The sequence below is a fragment of the Crotalus tigris genome, unplaced genomic scaffold, assembly GCF_016545835.1.
Source record: "Crotalus tigris isolate CLP2741 ecotype Arizona unplaced genomic scaffold, ASM1654583v1 scf7180000019840.826796, whole genome shotgun sequence".
NCBI classification, from domain to species: Eukaryota; Metazoa; Chordata; class Lepidosauria; order Squamata; family Viperidae; genus Crotalus; species Crotalus tigris.
Genome location: NW_024097735.1, coordinates 90,281 through 112,317, shown reverse-complemented (window position 1 = coordinate 112,317; position 22,037 = coordinate 90,281). Strand labels below are relative to the sequence as shown.

Sequence of the window (22,037 nt, the reverse complement as noted above, 5' to 3'; positions counted from 1 at the left end):
TCTTGTGATCATGTTGACCCCACGGGGTGAGATCTTGTGTGGAACTCCAGATCGAGGGAGATTATCAGTGGTCTTGTATGTCTTCCATTTTCTAATTATTGCTCCCACAGTTGATTTCTTCACACCAAGCTGCTTGCCTATGGCAGATTCAGTCTTCCCAGCCTGGTGCAGGTCTACAATTTTGTTTCTGATGTCCTCCGACAGCTCTTTGATCTTCACCATAGTGGAGTTTGGAGTGTGACTGTTTGAGGTTGTGGATAGGTGTCTTTTATACTGATAACAAGTTCAAACAGGTGCCATTAATACAGGTAATGAGTGGAGGACAGAGGAGCCTCTTAAAGAAGAAGTTATAGGTCTGTGAGAGCCAGAAATCTTGCTTGTTTGTAGGTGACCATATACTTATTTTCCACCATAATTTGCAAATAAATTCTTTCCAGATCAGACAATGTGATTGTCTGGATTTGTTTTCTCATTTTGTCTCTCGTAGTTGAGGTCTACCTATGACGACAATTACAGGCCTCTCTCATCTTTTTAAGTGGGAGAACTTGCACAATTGGTGGCTGACTAAATACTTTTTTACCCCACTGTATATGGTAAAAACCAGGTGGTTCTCGACTTTCAACAGTTTAATGATGGTTCAAAGTTACAACGGCACTGAAAAAAGTGAGTTATGACCAATTTTTGCACAACCATTGTTGCATCCCCATGGTTATGTGATCAAGTCAGACACTTGGCAATTAACTCATATTTATGATGGATGCAGTATCCCGGGGTCATGTGATCCCCTTTTGTGACCTGACCAAGTCAGTGGGGAAGCCAGATTCACTTAACAACAGTTTGACTAATTTAACACAGCAATTCACTTAACTGTGGCCAGAAAGGTCACAAAATGGGGCAAACTTACTTAATGTTTTGTTTAGCAATAGAAATTTTGGGCTCAATAATGGCTGTAAATTGAGGATTACCTGCAACTCCATGAAATGAGGTTAATTCAAACAGTCAACTTTTTCATCATCAAAGGAGGCAGACATAGGAGGAAATTTTTTATCGCATGGAACCAGCAGAGACTTTTGGTTTGTATAAATTATATAAATAAATTTGTTCCATGATTTCTCAAAAGCATTCAGGTACTTTATCCTTGGCAGTTGATCAGAAAAATAGTCAGGAATTCAGATTGGAAATGAGATATTAACTATCTAGGAATAAGGATAGAGTAGTGTAGAGTAGAGTAGAGCAGAATTGGAATGGAATGGAATGGAATGGAATGGAATAGAATAGAATAGAATAGAATAGAATAGAATAGAATAGAATAGAATAGCAGAGTTGGAAGGGATTTTGGAGGTCTTCTAGTCCAGCCCCCTGCTCAAGCGGAAAACCTATATCTTCTCAGACAAGTGACTGTCCAGTCTCTTCTTAAAAACTTCCAGTGGTGGAGTGTCCACAATTTCTGGAGGCAAGCTGTTCCACTGGTTAATTATCCTCACTGTCAGGAAGTTTCTCTTTAATTCTGGTTGCTTATCTCTTTGATCATTTTCTTGTCCTTCCCTCTGGAAAATAATTTGACCCCCTCTTCTTTGTGGCAGCCTCTCAAATACTGGAATACTGCTACCATGTCACCCCTATTTCTTTTCTTTTCTTTAGACTAGCCAAACCCAAGTCCTGCAGCTGTTCTTCATATCTTTTAGTCTCCAGGCCTTTGATCATCTTAGTTGCTCTTCTCTGAACTTTTTCCAAGGTCTCAGCATCTTTGTAATATGGGGATTACTGGTTGCAGTATTCCAGGTGTGGTCTCACTAGGGTTTTATAAAGCAATACTAATACTTTGCGTGATCTTGATTCTACGCCTCTGTTTATGCAACCCAGGATTGTATTTTGGCTGCTGCTGCACATTACTGGCTCATCGTCAAGTGATCGTCCACTAGGACTCCAAGGTCCCTCTCACAGTTACTTTTTTTGAGCCAGGTCTCGCCCAATCTGTACTTGTACCTTTGATTTTTCCTGCCTAAATGTAAAAACTTTGCTTTTCTCCACATTAAAACTCATATCGTTGGATAGGGGCCATTGTTCCGGTTTGTCAAGATCTTTTTGAATCCTGAGCTTGTCTTCTGGGGGTGTTGACTATTCCTGCCAGTTTAGTGTCATCTGCAAAGTTGATGAGTTCCCCTTCTATTCCCTCATCTAAGTCATTGTAGCAAGGTTTTGTTCATGCAATCACTGGATGCGCCCTAGAAAGCCCCATAAAGTTCAAACTGCACACAGACTGGGGATTAAGCAAGACAATTCCCGTCTGAACCGCTGTGCTGAGCAAACCTTGCCAAAACACAAGGTAAAAACATTTGTGCTTGGGTGTCGATATTCCTAAGCTCAGAGAACTCCAAAAAGGGTCTTGTCAAGGAGACTTTCCTCTGTTTTTTGCTTATTTTCCTCCTTTTTGGTCCCATCTTTTTCTCTGTTTCTCCTGCCTTCCTTTCTGTGCAGATGTCTTCTGATGTTACTCAATCTAATTTTGAGGGGTTGGCCACCTAATGAGAAGGAAGAACTCCCTGGAGAAGGGCCTAATGCTGGGAAAGATGGAGGGCAATAGAAGAAGGGGACAAGAGAAAATGAGGGGGCTGGATGGAGTCACTGAAGCAGTAGGCATGAGCTTAAAGGGACTCCAGAAGATGGTACAGGACAGGAAGACTTGGAGAAACGTCTATGGGGTTGCGATGGGTCGGACACAACTTCGCAACTAACAACAACCTGGACCAAAATTTGCCGCTGAGTTGGGTTTGCCTGTTAGTTGCACTGAAATGTGGTTAGTCTTTTGAAAGAATTTGAGGTTTCGTAGATCAAAAAGCAAGTCTGGGATTTGGGAAATAAAAAATGTATAGCTATGTACGGTGTGGTGTAGAAAGTTCAGATACATTCTCTCTGCATGATAAAACCAGAACCCAAACGAGATCCATAAGAATTGATTATGGAAGATTTTAGGCAGAGATCCGTAAGAATTGAATGTGGAAGATTTTAGATGTGTAACACACATCAGTCTAGACCAGGGGTAGGCAACCTCAGCTCTTTTATGACTCATGGACTTCAACTCCCAGAATTCCTGAGTCAGCTATGCTGACTGGTCTAGACCAGTGGTTCTTAACCTGGGTGATATTGCTCCCCCAGGGGGCGATTTCATTTTTCAGGGGGGGCGATGGAATGAAAAGGGGCGACGTGGGGGCGAAGGAACGAAAAGGGAGCGATATGGAGGCGATGGAGCGACAAGTTATGGGGACGCTATTGAGACTTTTTCGTACAGTGAATGGCTGTATATCTGTCGTACAAAAACATCAGATCACTCGCTATTAGTGGATCAAATAGTGTTTTCAAATGTTCCTCCAGCTAGCTTCAGTACAGAACGCCGTACATATGTAAATACGCATTGCCTATCTTCATGTGTGTTGCGCAGCAGCCTCTACCCATACAGTGATGCGCCATTAGCCAGAATATGGGAGATATGGGGGGAAAGACTGGAAATAAATTATTTGCATCAATATGTCCTGATGAACAATTTTAAAGAAAACAAAAAAAGTGTTTGCATAAATTGAAGAATTATTTCCCATGTTGTGATTGGGAGGTTATGTTGGGGGGAGGGGGGCGATGACAACTTCCTCATTGGCTCAAGGGGGCGATTCATTCAAAAAGGTTAAGAACCACTGGTCTAGACTAAAATATACACCTGTAATTGCTAGTGGATTCTCACCAGAAGGCTTTGAGGAGGGGAAGAAAAGAAGCAGGAACAAAAGGGAGAAGGCAGAAAAGATTTCCACGCTTGCTGTCAGCTTCTCACAAGGATAATCGATGGGGAAGCCAGCGGGAAATCCAAAATTGCTTTCTCCCATTGATATTCTGACTTCCACTGGCCATTCTTTCTCCATTTATCGTTTAGGTAGGGAAATAAGATAACCTTTATTGTCATTTTTTTTTTACTGTGGGCACAACGGCACACATCCAAAATGAGCCTGCCAGCTCTTCATCTTGTCCAAGGTTTTCATTGTGAGCATTTCTGTTGAGGATTGGCAGTGGGGGTGCAGTGGGGGGGGTGTTTGGTTTTTATCCCCCCCCCGTCTGTTGGGTGGTTGCAGGTTTTGGTCACTTCACATGACCCTGGGACACTGATCGTCATAAAAATGAATCAGTTGCCAAGCATCTGAATGTAAATCACAAGACCCTGGAGAGGCTGCAACATTCCAGCTGATCGGTGCTTCTTCTGGGCTCAGCAGAAGCACCAGGATCAGTGCCGAGCTCCAGCTGGAGCATGGGGCTGATCCTGGTGCTTCCGCTGAGCCCTGAAAGCCCCGAAGAAGCACCGATCAGCTGGAAAGCGTCACTGATCCTGGCACTTCCGCTGAGCCCTGACAGCCCTGCAGCTCCAGCCGTCTCTTGCTCAGGCTTGTGCGGTGCTGCCACTGGTTCAGCTCATTCCCCTCCCCCGTTACCACTTTTCTAGGATGGTCGCGTACCACCTGCCAGGTGCCAATGTACCACAGGTGGTACCCGTACCACTGGTTGAAAAGCACTGGTCCAAACCATATTCCCACTGATTTTGCGCTTTTATTTTTTACACTTTTACACATCCAGTTTTGGTCACCACAATGTAAAAAAGATGTTGAAACTCTAGAAAGAAGTGCAGAGAAGAGCAAAAAAAGGGACTGGAGGCTAAAACATATGAGGAACAGTTGCTGGAATTGGGTATGTCTAGTTTAATGAAGAGAAGGACGAGGGGGGACATGATAGCAATGTTCCAATATCTCAGGGGCTGCCACAAAGAAGAGGGAGTCAAGCTATTCTCCAAAGCACCTGAAGGCAGGACAAGAAGCAATGAATGGAAACTAATCAAGGAGAGAAGCAACCTTGAACTAAGGAGAAACTTCCTGACAGAACAAGTGGAACAACATGCCTCCAGAAGCAGTGAATGCTCCAACATTGGAAGTTTTTAAGAAAAGAGACGAAGGGATAGATGGGGAAATCATCAAATTTGCAGACGACACCAAGCTGGCAGGAATAGCCAACACTCCAGAAGACAGGCTTCAGATACAGAAGGATCTGGACACACTTGAACACTGGGCACTATCTAACAAAATGAAATTCAATGGTGAAAAAAGTAAGGTTCTACATTTAGGCAAGAAAAACCAAATGTACAGGTATAGTATAGGGGGTATCTTGCTCAATAGTAGTAATTGTGAGAGGGACCTTGGAGTCCTAGTGGACAATCACTTAAATATGAGCCAACAGTGTGTTGCAGCTGCCAAGAAGGCCAACACAGTGCTGAGCTGCATTAACAGACGGATAGAATCAAGATCACATGAAGTATTAATACTACTTTACAATGCCTTAGTAAGGCCACACCTGGAATACTGCATCCAGTTTTGGTCACCATGATGTAAAAAAGATGTTGAGACTCTAGAAAGAGTGCAAAGAGCAACAAAGATGATTAGGGGACCGGAGGCCAAAGCATATAAGGAAAGGCTGCTGGAATTGGGTGTGTCTAGTTTAATGAAGAGAAGGATGAGGGGGGACATGATGGCAGTCTTCCAATATCTCAGGGGCTGCTACAAAGAAGAGGGAGTCAAGCTATTTTCCAAGGCGCCTGAAGGCAGGACAAGAAGCAACGGATGGAAACTAATCAAGGAGAGAAGCAACCTAGAACTAAGGAGCAACTTCCTGACAGTGAGAACAATTAACCAGTGGAACTCCTTACCTCCAGAAGCTGTGAATGTTCCAACACTGGAGGTTTTTAAGAAAAGACTGGACAGCCATTTGTCTGAAATGGTATAGGGTTTCCTGCCTGAACAGGGGGTTGGACTAGATGACCTCCAAGGTCCCTTCCAACTTTATTATTATTATTATTGTCTGAAATTGTATAGGGTTTCCTGCCTGAGCAGGGGGTTGGACTAGTTGACCTCCAAGGTCCCTTCCAACTTTATTATTATTATTGTCTGAAATTGTATAGGGTTTCCTGCCTGAGCAGGGGGTTGGACTAGTTGACCTCCAAGGTCCCTTCCAACTTTATTATTATATAAATGATTTTTTCCCCATGACTTCTCAAAACTCTCTTTTGGGCAATGCACAATCAAAGAAAAGGGATAGTTACTTAGAGGATGAATGACTTCCTTGAGTTCCCTCTTAATTTACCTAAACATTATATGAAACATACCAACCTTTTAAACTTCATAAAGCATTTAAATCTGAAGAGGTAATTTCTACCATAGATTTCATCTAGATGGGAACCATGGGAAGACCATGTAAATTGTGGAATGTAATTAAAGACAGTAGGTTTACTCCAGTGGCTCCCAACCTTTTCTATACTTCGCACCCCTAAAACGCTTTGATATCTTCTCACACCCCTTACAAACATTTTTTTTATTGAAAATCTATAAGATTTTACAATACAAAAACAAAACAATTTTCCCCGTCCCTCCCCAACCCTCCCCTTCCCTCCCCCGACTATCCCAGAGCTGGATATAGGCTTAATTAGAATTTCTTCAAAAAATCTTAAGAAAAGTATAAAATATTAATAAATCTAGATACATTACTTAAACAAATTACTAAATAATTAACAACAATATATATATATATAAAAAGAAAAACATAAATACCAAAAAAGAAAAAAAATACATAAAAAATATGAAAAGAAAATTAACTTTTCAATATAAGTTATAAAACTATAAACAAATCTAAATACATTACTTAAACAAATTATAAAATAATTAAAGGTAATATATATATAAAAAAGAGAAATAGAAAAGAAGAAAGAAGAAAATAATAATAAAAAAAGGGAAAAAAAGTTTGGGTTTTCAAGAAAATTGGCTTTTCAATATAAATTATTAAAAAGCTAAATAATATTTTTTATTATCCATCTACCCCTTACAAACATTTGAAATAATGGCAACAAATTATGCATATACACTAATTTTGAAAACCCAAGTTTTCACACCCCCTGGAATATCATCTGGAACCCCTGGTTTACTCACAAGCAAAGGATCCACACAGGTGAGAAACCATACAAATAGTCTTTCATTCCAAGAATAACTTACTGCTGAAAGACTTTCTGTGCGATCTGGGGTACTCTTAAAGATTCCAACTCCTGCTCAAAGCTCAAATGGCAGCTGTGTCTAAGAGGGTTTTTGCACAGCTTCATGTGTATCAGTTATGCCCATCCTTGGATCAGCAGCCTCTGCTTACAGTCTCCTGCCTTGGACATCCCCCAGGTGAAATACTGTAATGTGCTCTATATGAGTCTGCCCTTGAGTAAATGAAAACTTCAGCTGATACAAAAGGCAGGAGAACAGCATATTTTACACCTTGATTTAATCCCTCTGTTGGTGCAATTTAGGATTGCATTGGCTTTTTTAGCTGCCACCACACACTTTGCTCATATTTAATTGATTGTCCACTAAGATTCCACAATCCCTCTCACAGGTCTATTAAGCCTGGTTTCACCCAATCTATATGTGTACTTTTGGTTTTTCTTGCCTAAGTGTAGTGTTTTTCTTTACATTGAATTTCACTTTGCTGGATAGGGCTCAGCATTCAAGTCGGTCAAGATCCATCTGGATCTTGAGCCTATGTGTTGGCTATTCCTGCCAGCTTAGTATCATCTGCAAATTTGACAAGTTCCCCTTCTATTCCCTCATCTAAGTTGTTTATGAAGATGTTAGAGTACTGGGCCTAAGACAGAACCTTGTGGTATCCTACTGCTTACTTCCCTCCATGTAGACCATGGTTCTCAACCTGTGGGTCGGGACCCCATTTGGGGTTGAACAACCATTTCACGGGGGTCGCCAAACAACGCAGTCCACCATTTTTTCCCTTTTCCTTAGCTGTGCTACTCCCTTTTATTCTATTGGCTTTTGAAAGCCAATGGAATAGACTCTCTTGAATAGAGTCTAATTCTATTGGCTTTCAAAAGCCAATAGGAATTGTCCAGGCTGTCTCTGCCCTGCTGAGCCCGCCAAAAGTCCCATTCTGCAAACGGTGCTGCACCAGTTGAGTAGTCCTCGACTTACGACCGGTTGGGGGGGGTCGCGGCATTAAAAAGGTTGAGAGCCACTGATGTAGACCTAATACCATTAAGGATTACTCGTTGTGTATGGCTTGTCAGCCAGTTACACCATTCATCTGATGGTGATGCATCTATCCCACCTCTACTCTGCAAGCTGCATTGATTGCCAGTTTGCTCCCAGATCCAGTTCAAGATAGTGCTTTCCATTTTTAATGGTATGGAGCTAAGTAATTTGAGGGACTCTCTTCCTAATTGCATCTGTCCATCACATCAGTTCTGGCAGGAAAGGTTGTCTGTTAAGGAGTTGTATTTGGTGAGATGTACATGACTGGCCTTTTTTGCTGTGGCACCCATTCTTGATACCCTTCTGGAAATCACTCAAAACATGGCTGTGTTGGAGCTCAAGAAAGCTCAAGGAAGTAGAGCCGAGGTGGCGCAGCAGTTAGAGTGCAGTACTGCAGGCCACTTTAGCTGACTGTGTTCAGCAGGTCAGCGGTTCAAATCTCACTGGCTCAGGGTTGACTCAGCCTTCCATCCTTCTGAGGTAGGTAAAATGAGGACCCAGATTGTTGGGGGCAATGTAAATATATATATATATATATATACATTGCTTACTGGTGTACACTGCTTAGAGAGTGTTTGCACTTAAAGCGGTATATAAGTCTCATAAATAAATAAATAAATAAATAGTGAACTAGTGAGGAGTTGAACTGTTTACAATATTGAATCCTTTCTCCTTAACGTGAATAATTTTTTAAAATCATAGACCAGTGGTTCTCAACCTTTTTAATGCCGTGACCCCCCAACCGGTCGTAAATCGAGGACTAATCAACTAGTCGTTAAGTCAAGGACTACTCAACTGGTGCAGCACCATTTGCAGAATGGGACTTTTGGTGGGCTCAGCAGAGCAGAGACAGCCTGGATAATTCCTATTGGCTTTTGAAAGCCAATAGAATTAGACTCTATTCAAGAGAGTCTATTCTATTGGCTTTCAAAAGCCAATAGAATAAAAGGGAGTAGCACAGCTAAGGAAAAAGGGAAAAAAATGGCGGACTGCATTGTTTAGCGACCCCCGTGAAATGATCGTTCGACCCCAAATGGGGTCCCGACTCACAGGTTGAGAACCACTGTCATATACTGTTTTTAATATTGTTAATTATTTGTTCTGTTTTTTTATTATACACCGTCTAAAGCAGGTCTCCAACCTTTCCAGGCTCACGGCAGCTAGCACCCGGTTCACACAAGTGCAAACAGGCTGTGCAACTCACCTCGGCTATCAGCCCCATTCACATATGCATGTAAGGGCCGCAGACACCCACCCTGCGCTAGCGTCTCTGTTTGCATCCACGCACACGTGCAAGCGGCCAGGGGCTCTAGTGCAAGTGGAGGGTGAATGCGCGCCCACTCGCGCGCCCACTGGCCAGCCATTTCCGTGGCATTGGGGACCCCTGGTCTAGAGATTTTGGAGAGCTGGAGAGCCCTATAAATATGAGGAATAAATAAATTATAAATTCACACAGGAGAAACCTTATATATACAGAGAATATGGACGGAGCTCTCTTTTCAAGAATTGCTAGATTAAAACCTCAGGAAGTCTTGTTGCTGATGGTCCCATGCAGGAAAAGAAAACCCAAAGCAGAATTATAGTGGGAACCTGGAACATAGGAAGTGTCAACATAGAAAAGCGCACTCTGTAAAATACGAAATAGCTAACACTGACATCCTTGGCACCAGTGAATTTGCTCCCATGGATTCCACCTTTTTATTAGGATGTGATAAAGAACTGGCATTGCTTTCATAGCCAAGAAAGTATGTTATCTCCCACCTCACACTTACCTTCTCAGCTAGGAAGCCACCAAGTGCTGCCACTTTCCATCTTGGAAGGTTCACCACTGATTAAATGTTTTATTATTATTATTAGTTTTAAGGATAGGCTCCTTAAAGTGATCCACAATTTAATTAACACCTCAGAAACAGGACTGGTTACACAAAGAGCTCTACCCTTTGCTTGTCAAGTGCAGCTATTGTTATGATCTGAGAAGCACCCCAGCCAGACCTTAAGGTGTTAATTGAGGATTGCTTTTGGTCCTCCAGGGGCTTAGCAAGGTTTAAAAAAAAAGCTTGTCATTTCCCTTTGTTACCTTCTCATGGGGTGGGAGAAGGAGGGAGGGAATAGATAGATCAGCCCCATAAAGGCAATAACCTTTGTTTGAACAGTTGCCATGGCAATTGTTCCTTATCACTCCTGCTTCTGGAGACGTTTCAAGGAACAAAATCTTCAAACTTGCAATCTTGGGAGTTTATTAATACATTATTAACTGTAATCCTGGTGTCAACACTGCTAATATTGGTTCTTTGAAGCGTCCCATTAGTTGGAACTTTGACACCTGGTTTGCTTTCTGTATTCCCTTTTTGGTGTCTGAACCCGACCACTGTGGTCAGCAATACCCACTTTTCAGCCCAGCCAGGGGGACAAACAGCACAAGGAGTAAACTTCTGGGTTTGTTTTTTTTTTAAGGTTATGCAGCCTCTTGAAACCCAATCAACTTTTGAAGACTCAACCAACCAGGAACAACCAAGCACAAAAGGCAGAAAAAGCCAAGAGGATCAACACAGGGGAGAAACATGATAGATGCAATGTGGAATGTGGGAAGAACTTTACTCAGAAAGGACACCTTAATTCTCATAAAAGGATCCATACTGGGGAGTGACCATATAAATGTATGAATCCTGGGAAGTTAACTTAGGACAGTGTTTCTCAACCTTGACAATTTTAAGGCATGTGGACTTCAACTCCCAGAATTCCACAGCCAGCATTGCTGGTTGTGGAATTCTGGGAGTTGAAGTCCACATGCCTTAAAATGGTCAAGGTTGAGAAACACTGACTTAGGACATCTTACAGGTCATGAAAGGATCCGCACAAGGGAGGAACCACATAAATGCAGTGTGAAAAGAGCTTTGCTAAGAAAGGACAACTTGACTCTCATAAGTAGATCCACACAGGTGTGACCATATAAACGTATGGAGTGTGAAAATAGTTTTAATGATTGCAGCACATTTGCTTTTTTTACAAAATGGATCCATACAGGAGAAACCACGTAAAGCCATGCAATTAATTCAAAACAAGTTACTCATCTTTAAAGGATTCAAACATGGGGGGAAAGCTTACCGTGTGGGCCAAAGAATGATGCTTTGAGCTGGAATTTTATTTATCCTCCAAGCATTAATTACACTGGGACATGGTTAATGATAAGCTGGGATCTTTAGAAAGTAAATATTTGAGTCTGATTAGATAGCAAGTCCAATAGGAGATAAAATACATACAGTTAACTGATAAATTCTCCCTGCCTGTTTTATAAATCAAGAGCCCAAATGAGGAATCCACTCAAATTAAATGTGGAAGATCCTTGACAGACTCATTTACTTGTCATAATACAGATTAAAATGGGTTTGGCTGATTTAATACCATAGCAGCTGCCAGAATTGAAGATTTGCAGTATTCTCTCGCAGGGACAGAATGAAGCTAAAAGATGCAACAGACCATATTTTGCTCTTATTTTTTATTCCAGTGCAGATTTCAGTTATTTTACAGCCTTGCTTGCAACTACTGTATTTTCTTGTTGAATACAGTGTATGATTAAAGTAATTATTGCTTTGCTCAATATATTATTTCAACTATCCGCTGTTTCATTGCCTTTGAATCCATGAATCCCTTGCTCACAGTTTGCTGCCTCAAAATTGAGCTTCACTGGCAAGCTGAAAACCTGTGAAAGGGGTAATGGTTAACCCATTTTTATGTTGTTGCTGAGAAAAACTGCTGTTTGAATTATCTATTCTATTGTATAGATCAGGGGTAGGCAACCTTGGCTCTTTTATGACTCGTGGACTTCAACTCCCAGAATTCCTGAGCCAGTGACTCAGGAATTCTGGAAGCTGAAGTCCACGAGTCATAAAAGCCAAGATTGCCTACCCCTGGTATAGATGTTTGACTAATGACTGATTGAGTGTCTTCCGTGTCAATTCTTAGCATTCAAATATCTACCTGGATCTTCAGGATTCCCCATCACTTCAGAAACTGAATCCATTCCTCTTGCATTGGTCATCCACTTCTCTTTCCTTCTGCCTTTCTTTCCCAGTGTTAGACCGTTCTCTAGAGAGCTGGCTCTTTGCATAATATATTCAATATCATTTCCAGTAGTACAAATTCAAATAATGCAGCCATTTTGTGGGATTCTCTAACCGTACTAATTGAGAGCTACTTATGTGACTTCCATCTACAAGCAGATTTGCTAGAACTAAAAGGGATCACACACAGACTTTGTTTTGTTAAATAAACAAGAGGTCAAGTTACCGCAACCAATATTAAAAAGTGTGACAAAAAAGGCAGGTTGTACCAAAAAAAGAGAAGCCTCTCACGCTAAATTCAAACAAAGGAAAAACTGGGGTATTGGTGTGTTTGAAACAGGATTGTGCATCTTTCATAAGAGTTTCCGGGGTCCAAGTCACTACTTAACACCACATGAATTGTGTTCAGATAAGAAAGACAACCGCCTCTTCTAAATGGCTGCCATTCATCAACTCTTGACTGATCAAGAGCTGATGGACAGGTGGCCTTCTGGGTCATTCTCTTTCCATAGAAGGGTGCTGTTGTCTATCTCCCCGGCCAATCATGCATTTGGCATCTACAAAAGCAGTGGATCCCGTGGCCAAGCATCTCCGTTGCAATGCCGGAAGTCACTCCGCCTGGGTCCTTTCCACCAGTCTGTACAAGAGGCCTCTCCTGTCCATCAATTCCATGTAAGTCTACTCCTCCACAACCTCTCTACCTATTCTGTCCCAGCCTATGGCCATCCTTGTTAAATGCACAAGGACAAAACCCCTTTTGAGAAATAGGCTGGAGACTCAGAAGAAAACAAAAAACCCTTTTAATATTGGTAACAAACCTGCCAAATGGTCCAAAAACAAAAGCAACAAAATACAATCCAAATGGAGGAAATTGTCCACACGAAACACAATGCAAAACGGAATTAGTCACTAGCAATACCAACAGAACATGATCCCAGGAAGTACTTTGCAATGGTTGCCTTCAGCAACCAGCACCGCCCATACCTTCCCTTTTTATTAAACAGCCCCAAGGCGTGGTTTCTCAATGCCTTCTCCTCCTCCCTTGGAGTTGCTGTATTGTCTCCCTCTGACCTGCTCTAGTTAACTGCCTTACAAGCATCTCTAATGACTTCCAGCTGTGAGTCCTCAGAGTCTGACTCATCCTCCCCACACAGCTGAGTCTCATCCGGAGCACGACTGGAGGGGCCACGCTCTTCATCCGATTGTGAGTCCTGTAACTCATCAGAGCCTTCCTTCGACTCTGATGGCTCTGCAAACCCCTCCTCCTTCTCCTCTGATTTCACGGACTCAGCTGCTGGGTCCACTGGCTGGCACAGACTCACAACACCGTCTTCCAGCACCACAATCTTGTCTGCGTTTTCCACCGTCTGCATCCGGTGAGCAATCACCAGCACGGTCCGAGCTTTATTTTTCTGCAGAGACTCCAGGATCTGGAAAAGGAAGCAGTGATCCAAAGGAAATCCTCAGTTCCTTAGAAGCACTAGCTAGAATCTCCCTCACATTTCCACCGAAAAGGGTTTCTCCAGCTCTGCAATAGAGTTTGGCCCCAAATGTTTTGCAGTCTGGAAAACAATAAAAGCCACCCAAATGAAGGCAAATATGTGTGTCCCAGGATAATGTTGCAAGATCCAATCTGGGTCAGTCACCAGGACCAGAGGTTTAGCCTTCTGAGCTTTCAGACTCATGTTGGAGCCCATCCTCAGGGAACTTCTCTCTCACCAGAATGTAAGTACCACAGAGGAGAAGCTGCCCACCATTTTCACTTCCCTTCCTAGCATCACAATCCGGTGAGAATTACTGATGCAAAATATTCACAATATTTGATTTTCTCCTGCAATACTGTTTGCCATTTGGCTGTATTTGTTGTTTTAATTTTACGCATGGTTAAGTGTGTCAGCAGCTCCAAGTTAGTTTAAAACCAGAGGGGCATGTCAGGCTGGTAAAGTGAATAAACATATTTACATCTGTACAAATAAACATTTAGATGGGCTGTTGGTTTGTTCCCCGAGCTTGGCGATTTGGCTGCAAACGTTTGGTCTCCATTCGGGGAGACATCTTCAGTGCGTTTTGAATCGTGCTCATCTGTCAGAGCACTGGCCTTTTAAATACCCTTTTGTGTCAGGTAAATTGGTGTGGGTATTGTTTGTCTGGATTTTGCTGAGTAATGGTCGGATCTGGACAAAATCCAGACAAACAGCATCCACACCAATTTACATTGCACAAAAAGGTATTTAAAGGCCAGTGCTCTGACAGATGAGCACAATTCATAATGCGCGGAAGATGCCTCTCCGAATGGAAATGAAACGTTTGCAGCCAAATCGCCAAGCTCAGGGATCAAGCCACCAACCCAACATCTCAAACATTTAGATCCATATAGCAATAGCACTTATGCTTATATATCGCTTCACAGTGCTTTACAGCCCTCTCTAAGTGGTTTACAGTATATTGCCCCCAACAATTTTACCAATTTCGGAAGGATGGAAGGTTGAGTCAATCGTGAGCCGGTGAGAATAGAACTACCAAACTGCTGGCAGCCAGGAGTCAGCAGAAGTAGCCTTCTAACCACTGCGCCACCTTGATTCATATCTGCTTACAAACTATTGTTAAATAGTTTTCACTGTACATAAGCCAGCAGCCCTCTAAGGACTTGAGATTCAAATCACAATAACCCCCAGAAGACAAGCTGATAAAAGAGAAGACAACTCAATATAAAACTCTAAATTTACCATATTGGGATGGCACCAGAGTTTAAAGTCTATCACCTAGGAAGAAATTATGACACTTCTGGTCAAATAAGCCCAGTTTTCCTATGCTGTCACCACACAAACGTTCAGATTAAGCTCTTCAGGGTCCCTGAACTAACCCAGCTAAAGTCCATCCCCAGCCCTCCTCACAGATCCCTTGCACTCACTGCAGCTTCACTCTTGGTGTCGAGGGCACTCGTGGCTTCATCCAGTATCAAGACCTTCGGGTCACGGATCAGGGCCCGGGCAATGGCCAATCGTTGCTTCTGCCCGATGGAGAGCTGCCCTCCCTTCTCCCCCACCTCTGCAGGAAGACAAGAAAGACAGAAGCAATCAAGAGCGAAGTCAAGGTCGTCCAAAGATTGTAATCGTGATTTATCAATTGTTGCTTGTATGAGAGCTTATGCCAGTGATGACGAACCTTTTAGAGACTGAGTGCCCAAACTGCAACCCAAAACCCACTTATATATTGTCGGATGCTGGATGGATGTGGCCCATTGGGTGGGCGTGGCCCATTGGGTGGGTGTGGCTGCAGTGGTAACGGCAGACTGGGTGGGACTAAAAAGTTCAATCAATCAATTCCAACTTTGCGAGATCTTTTTTTCCCCAGAAGAAGTTGAAATTGATTGATTGAACCCTTTTTTTTTTTGCACATGGCGGTGGAAGCCTAAAGCGAAAAGGTTTTATAAAACCCAGCTGAAGGCCTAGGACTGGGGTGACAGCGCACATGCCCACAGAGAGGGCTCTTTGTGTCAGCTGTGACACATGTGCCATAGGTTCGCCACCCCGGGCTTATGCACTGGAGACAAATTCCTTGTGTGTCCAATCACACTTGGCCAATAAAGAATTCTACTCCACTCCACTCCACACACCACACCATTTCTACTCCTACTCCTATTCATCTTTTGCCCTAAGGGGTGGCAAAGCAATGAGCTGCAGACCCAGGCAAACCCTGAAGCCCGACACTCTCTGAAGTGGGAGGGGGAAACTGCAATCAGGACAGCTGGCTCTCTTACGGTAATTTCAGTGCAAAAAGTCCGGAGGAGAAAAACCAACTCCTTGTACTTTTAACAACGGCAGAAGAGATTTTAGGACACGTGATTTTGGAAATGGCGCAAGAGTGCAATCAGCTCTTGGAATGTTCTTTCCTATCTTAGTCTTTCAATGACATCATTACAATTGGAGCCATCCGTGTAACCCAGAGCTTTACCAGTAGGCCTCAGGTTACACACCAGTAAGTACGACTGGGGTTTCTGTTGCTAAGCAAGCTACGCGTAAAATGGGACATCGTGTGACCGCTTTGCTTGGTGAAGGCAATCCATGCATGCAGTCCTAACTGCCATTGTTAACTTAACCCCACTGGTCATTAGGCTAGGATCCCCCTGCCATTACTTGCTGGCTTCTCACAAGCAAAGTCAGGAGGGTTGGCTACAGGAATTTCAAAATCCCAGGAGGCTCACAAAAAGGCTGGCAGGCAATAAGTGGCTGATGTCAGGGGGGCGAGGGTGTGTGGGTGGCTCCAGCACTCTGGGTGCGGCTTTTTGGATGCGGGAATTGGTGTGGGAGGGTACATAGGCAGCCACACCTCTCAGAGATGTACTACATTTTTGGGGCCCCCAAGTGTCTGCTGCCAGGCAAAGGAGAGCGGGTGTCGGAGCAGGTCGTGCCTATCTTTGCGGATACTAGATACTGAAGTAGCTCCTGCCAGGTGGGAGAGATTTATCCCAGCGACTCGTCACCTACTTTGCGGCTTCCCCACTGGCTTTGCTTGTCGGAAGCTGGCAAGGAAGGTTGCAAATGGTGCTCACTTGATCGTGGGGCACCGCAACCGTTGTAAGTGCAAGGGTTGCCAAGCACCCAGATTGCGATCCCATGACTGCAGGGGAGGGGCAAAGTCAAGGACTAGTTGCCACCTCTGTTTTTTTCAGCGCCACTGTAATTTGGAACAATGGAATGATCCTAACACTACTGTATATATTGCAACAAAGTAATGAGGATTTCACTTTATAAAAGCCAATAATCAGGCCTCGTGGGTTTTTTGGGAGGAACATAGGGTTTTCTGGGATGAATCAAAGGGGGAGAGCGGATTTTGCCCACCTGCAGTGAAGCCTCCTTCCAGTTCATTGATGAATCCCAGGGCATCAGCTTCTTTCGCTGCTCTGATCACATCTTCTTCAGTGCAGCCTTGCAGGCCATAGGTGATATTGTCCCAGATGGACCCGGAGAATAGGACGGGCTCCTGGCCCACCAGGGCCACCTGCAATTGGACAGGGAGGCCTATCAGAACTGAGGGAGAAACTCTATTGATCTTCCTCATCAAACACTTTTCCAAGGTGGGGCTGGTTGATGCTCAAGGTTGATGCTCAATATGCAGAATTCAGAATAACAAGAGTTGGAAGGGGCCGTGGAGATCTTCTCGTACAACCCCCTGCTCAGGCAGGAAGCCCTATTACCATTTCAGACAAATGGTTTCCCAATCTCTTCCTAAAACCTTCCAGTGTTGGGACGTTCACAACTTCTAGAGGCAAATTGTTCCACTGATTAATTGTTCTCACTGTCAGGAAATTTCTCCTTAATTCTAGGTTGGGTCTCTCCTTGACTAGTTTCCATCCATTGTTTCTTGTCCTGACTTCAGATGCTTTGGAGAAAAGCTTGACCACTTCTTTGTGGCAGCCCAAGGTATTGGAACACTGCTATCATGTTCACCCCTAATCTTTCTTATAGTGAATCTTACGTGCAGTTGTATGATTCAATACTCCCAACTGTAGAGCTTGTGCTGTTCTCTGCTCTTTTTAATTTGGAGGCAAAGTGGTGGCACCCAGCCAACCTCACCTGATTTTGAAAAGCTAAGTAGGATCAAACTTTGTTGGCACCTGGATTTAATTCAAGGTCACCAAAACATATCATAACCTTTACACTGTCGCCAGAGAAATGGCATAGCCACAATCAGAGACCAAAGGAGATTCTAATCTTTTATCTCAGGATATGAACCACATGTGCAGAATTTCTTGAATGCAGCACCTTTTTACTTATCAAGGAACATAAGAAATCAAAAGCCTTTCATCCCAGGCATCTTTTACTATCTTCTGCACTAGAGCAGATCTGAGGAACTTTGGACATTCCAAGCCCCAATTTTGTGGCTTCCAAAATTGCCTTAGTGGCACTGCGTTCATTTTTGTCTATGGGAATTGTGGATGTCAGCCACACAATTTCTGAAAATCAGAGGCTCTTCCCACTTTTTTGAGGAAGAAACAGCATAAAAAATGCAGTGTATGCCATAAAAAATAGCATTTTAAAACAAGCACACAAAGAAAAACGCAATGCATGTGATAAGATGGATGACTTCTATCTATCTATCTATTTACCGTAAATGCCGGCGTATAAGACGACTTCCGCGAGCACTGAAATCGGCGCCAAAGACGGGGGTCATCTTATACGCCGGAAATACTGGTAGTTTCCGGCGTATAAGACGACGTTCTAGGAATGCGGCCCGGCTATAAAGACGGGGGTCGTCTTATACGCCGGGTCGCCTAATACGCCGGCATATACGGTATCTATCTATCTATCTATCTATCTATCTATCTATCTATCTATCTATCTATCTATCTATCTATCTATCGATCTCATCTATATCAGACATGTCAAACACAAGGCCCGGGGGCCGGATGCGGCCTGGAAACAGTGAGAGAACGGCCCCCCTGCCTTGGTCCTGGCCGGCTGGGAGGGAGCCAATGTACAATTTTGTGGTGGCCATCTATGTGGAAACGTATTCAGTCTTAGCTCCACAAGGCCGTCTGGAAACAGCAAGGAACCAACCCCTGCCATGTTGGCCCCACCCCCTAGGTGCATGCTGGGGAGGTGTCACCCTTTGTGAGGAATGAAGAAATGCACCATGCCTTGGCGCTTGCCCTGGTCCCACCCCCTTCTTCCAGAGACCCTCAGATCTGTCCCACTCCTGCCCAGGCCCTGACAGGCACCCTTGATGTGAACGATGTAGAGCTGGTCATGTCCACCCAGTAGGCCACACCCACTCCAGCCACACCCACCCAGTAGGCCGCACCCACCCTGACCACACCCACCCAGCCCCCCAAGGGCAACCGTAATGCTGATGCGGCCCTCAATGAAATTGAGTTTGACATCCCTGATCTATATCATCTATCTGTCTATTTATCTATCATCTATCTATCTATCTATCTATCTATCTATCTATCCATCCATCCATCCATCCATCCATCCATCCATCCATCCATCTGTGATCTATCTAGCAATAGCAACAGTACTTATATACCTCTTCCCAATGCTTTACAGCCCTCTCTAAGCAGTTTACAGAGCCAGCATATTGCCCACACGATTTGGGTCCTTGTTTTACCAACCTCAAAAGGATGGAAGGCTGAATCAACCTTGAGCTGATGAGACTCGAACTGCTGAACTACTGGCAGCTGGCAGTCAGCAGAAGTAGCCTGCAGTACTGCATTCTAACCACTGCACCACCACAGCTCTTATCTATCTCTATCTGTCATCTGTCTGTCTGTCTGTCTGTCTGTCTGTCTGTCTATCTATCTACCTACCTACCTACCTACCTACCTACCTACCTATATCATTTATCTATAATCTATCAATTGATCGATCGATAGATGATAGATATATAGATAGATAGACGGACGGATGATATAGATGTTCTTAAAGCCCAGACAATTCCAACCATATCATCCTAATGTCATGTATCACCCCCTCCCTTCCCAAAGCCTCTTCCTGCAGGTGATAGTCCTATCTCACCTGCTTATGGAGATACTTGTGCTCATATTTCCCAATTGGTTCTCCATCCAGCAGGACCTCCCCAGACTGGGGTTCGTAGAAGTGCTCCAGGAGGGCGACGCAGCTGCTCTTTCCGCTGCCGTTCGGGCCCACCAGCGCCGTCACTTTCTCAGGGCAGAGCTCAAAGGAGACATTCTAGGGCACAATGAGATGCAAATAAAACGCGAAATGCAGCAGCAATGTGCTGTGTTAATTAATGTCATACTTAGATGCCATAGTCCCAGTCTCATACAGCACAAATAGTCCTCAGCTTACCACCAGAGCTGAGCCCCAAATATTTGCTACTAAGTGAGTCTGTGATTAAGTGACTTTTGCACTATTTTACGACCTTTCTTGCCACAGTTCCTAAGTGAATTACTGCAGTTGTTAAGTTAATAACATGGTTGTTAAGTGAATCTGGCTTCTCCATTGACTTTGCTCGTCGGAAGGCTGCAGCTCGGGACACTGCAACCGTCATGAATATGAGTTAGTCGCCAAGTGTCTGGATACTGATCACCTGACTATGGGGATGCTGCATGTCGTTAGCATGATCAATTGTCTTAAGTCCCCTTTGTCACTGCTGTCCTAACTCTGAACAGTCACTAAACAAACTGTCGTAAAGTTAAGGGGTGCCTGTAGAGAAACTTGCTTTGTCTTTTTAAAGACCTTTAAAGTCTCAACATTCTTCCTTCCAACGTTCTTTATCAAAATTAAATGATCGCGATGACGTTTGTAGAACACACAACCCATTTAACTGAGTTACTTAAAGCTTTTAGCAACTGCATTTGAATGATGTACTGTTAGGGCAGTGGTTCTCAACCTTTTTAATGCCGCGACCCCCAATCGGTCGTAAGTCGAGGACTACTCAACCGGTCGTAAGTCGAGGTCTACTCAACTGGTGCAGCACTGTTTGCAGAATGGGACTTTTGGCAGGCTCAGCAGGGCAGAGACAGCCTGGACAATTCCTATTGGCTTTTGAAAGCCAATAGAATTAGACTCTATTCAAGAGAGTCTATTCTATTGGCTTTCAAAAGCCAATAGAATAAAGGGGAGTAGCACAGCTAAGGAAAAGGGGGAAAAAAATGGCGGACTGCATTGTTTGGCGACCGCCGTGAAATGGTCGTTCGACCCCAAATGGGGTCCCGACCCACAGGTTGAGAACCACTGTGTTAGGGTGTCATGCAAAGTAACCCGGGTGCTTCCCATTTTCCCATAAGATACCTTCAGGACCTGGATCTCGGGGCGGGAAGGATAGCAGAAGGTAACGTTTTGGAAGGAGATGTGTCCAGAGAGGGTTTCTGGAGACAGCGTCCCTTCTGTGCTGACAGAAGGTTTCCGGTCAATATATTCAAATACTTTTTCTGCTGCGCCCACATTGCTTAGGGCATCCCCATAAGTGTAAATCAAGGTCTGTGGGAGGAAAAGGAAGGGGCAACAATGTTAAGACATGAGAACATCTGCGAAGGGAGGAATACAGCTGGCTACTGTGTTTTGAGCATCGAGAGTAGTATTCCAGTATTTGAAGGGCTGCCACAAGGAGGAGGGGGCTCAACTTAATTTCCATAGCATCAGAGGGCAGGAAACAATGGATGGAAACTAATTGAGGAGAGAAGCAACCTGGAACTAAAGAGAAACTTCCTAACAGTCAGGACAACTAACCAGTGGACAGCTTTGCCTTCAGATGTTGTGGGAGCTTCATCACTCAAGATTTTAAAGAAGAGACTGAACAGCCATTTGTCTGAAATGATATAGGGCAGGGGTGTCAAACTTGCAATGTCACGTGACATGTCACGACGTATCAATGGGTGGACGCGGTTTTGCTAGGATGCATCTGGCCCGTGGGCCGGCAGTTTTGACACCCTGGTATAGGGTATCCTGCTTGAGCAGGGGGCTGGACTAGAAGACTTCCACAGTCCTTTCCAGCTCTATTCTGACTGGTTGTCTAAAGCAGGGCTTTTCAATCTTTTCACAGATTGTACCTCTTTTAGGACATGACAATATTTGAGTACCACCAGTGCTTAGCAAAGTGTCAAAAACTTAATGACTAAAAAAAAGGAGGTGGGTGGGTTTTACTGATTAGATTCATTTGTTGTTATAGAAATAGCTAGTTTATAATATTATGGAAAAGTAAAAAGTTGACATTCAATGTTAACGCTTTCTTCTACTGCAACAGAGGAAGCCTGTTCTTTTTCCCTTCCCCCCCTCACTTCCCCCCCCCCCCGTGTTCTACTATTTGCTTTTGTATTTTTGTATTTTATTTTATAATCTAATAAAATCTTACAAACTGTAGAAAAAAAGAACCAGTTTTAATTTCTTCGGTGGCTGTTCCTTTGCTGAAT

The 22,037-nt window shown here is 43.6% G+C and overlaps 1 protein-coding gene across 2 annotated transcripts in view; it reads right to left on the bottom strand.

The window, feature by feature from the left end:
- The window catches only part of TAP2 (transporter 2, ATP binding cassette subfamily B member), a 44,483-nt gene that overhangs the window by 5,324 nt on the left and 17,122 nt on the right, over positions 1–22,037 (bottom strand). Inside the window, exons 8-12 of one of the 2 annotated variants that reach the window (XM_039364711.1) lie at positions 20,920–21,108; positions 19,681–19,854; positions 17,002–17,161; positions 15,072–15,208; positions 11,581–13,590 (exon numbers count right to left, since the gene is read on the bottom strand). In XM_039364711.1, the coding sequence (XP_039220645.1) occupies positions 13,237–13,590; positions 15,072–15,208; positions 17,002–17,161; positions 19,681–19,854; positions 20,920–21,108 (1,014 nt within the window). In that variant the 3' untranslated portion in view covers positions 11,581–13,236. Of the gene's footprint in view, positions 1–11,580; positions 13,591–15,071; positions 15,209–17,001; positions 17,162–19,680; positions 19,855–20,919; positions 21,109–22,037 lie in introns of those variants that run through there. The other variant, XM_039364712.1, reaches the window with a different exon arrangement.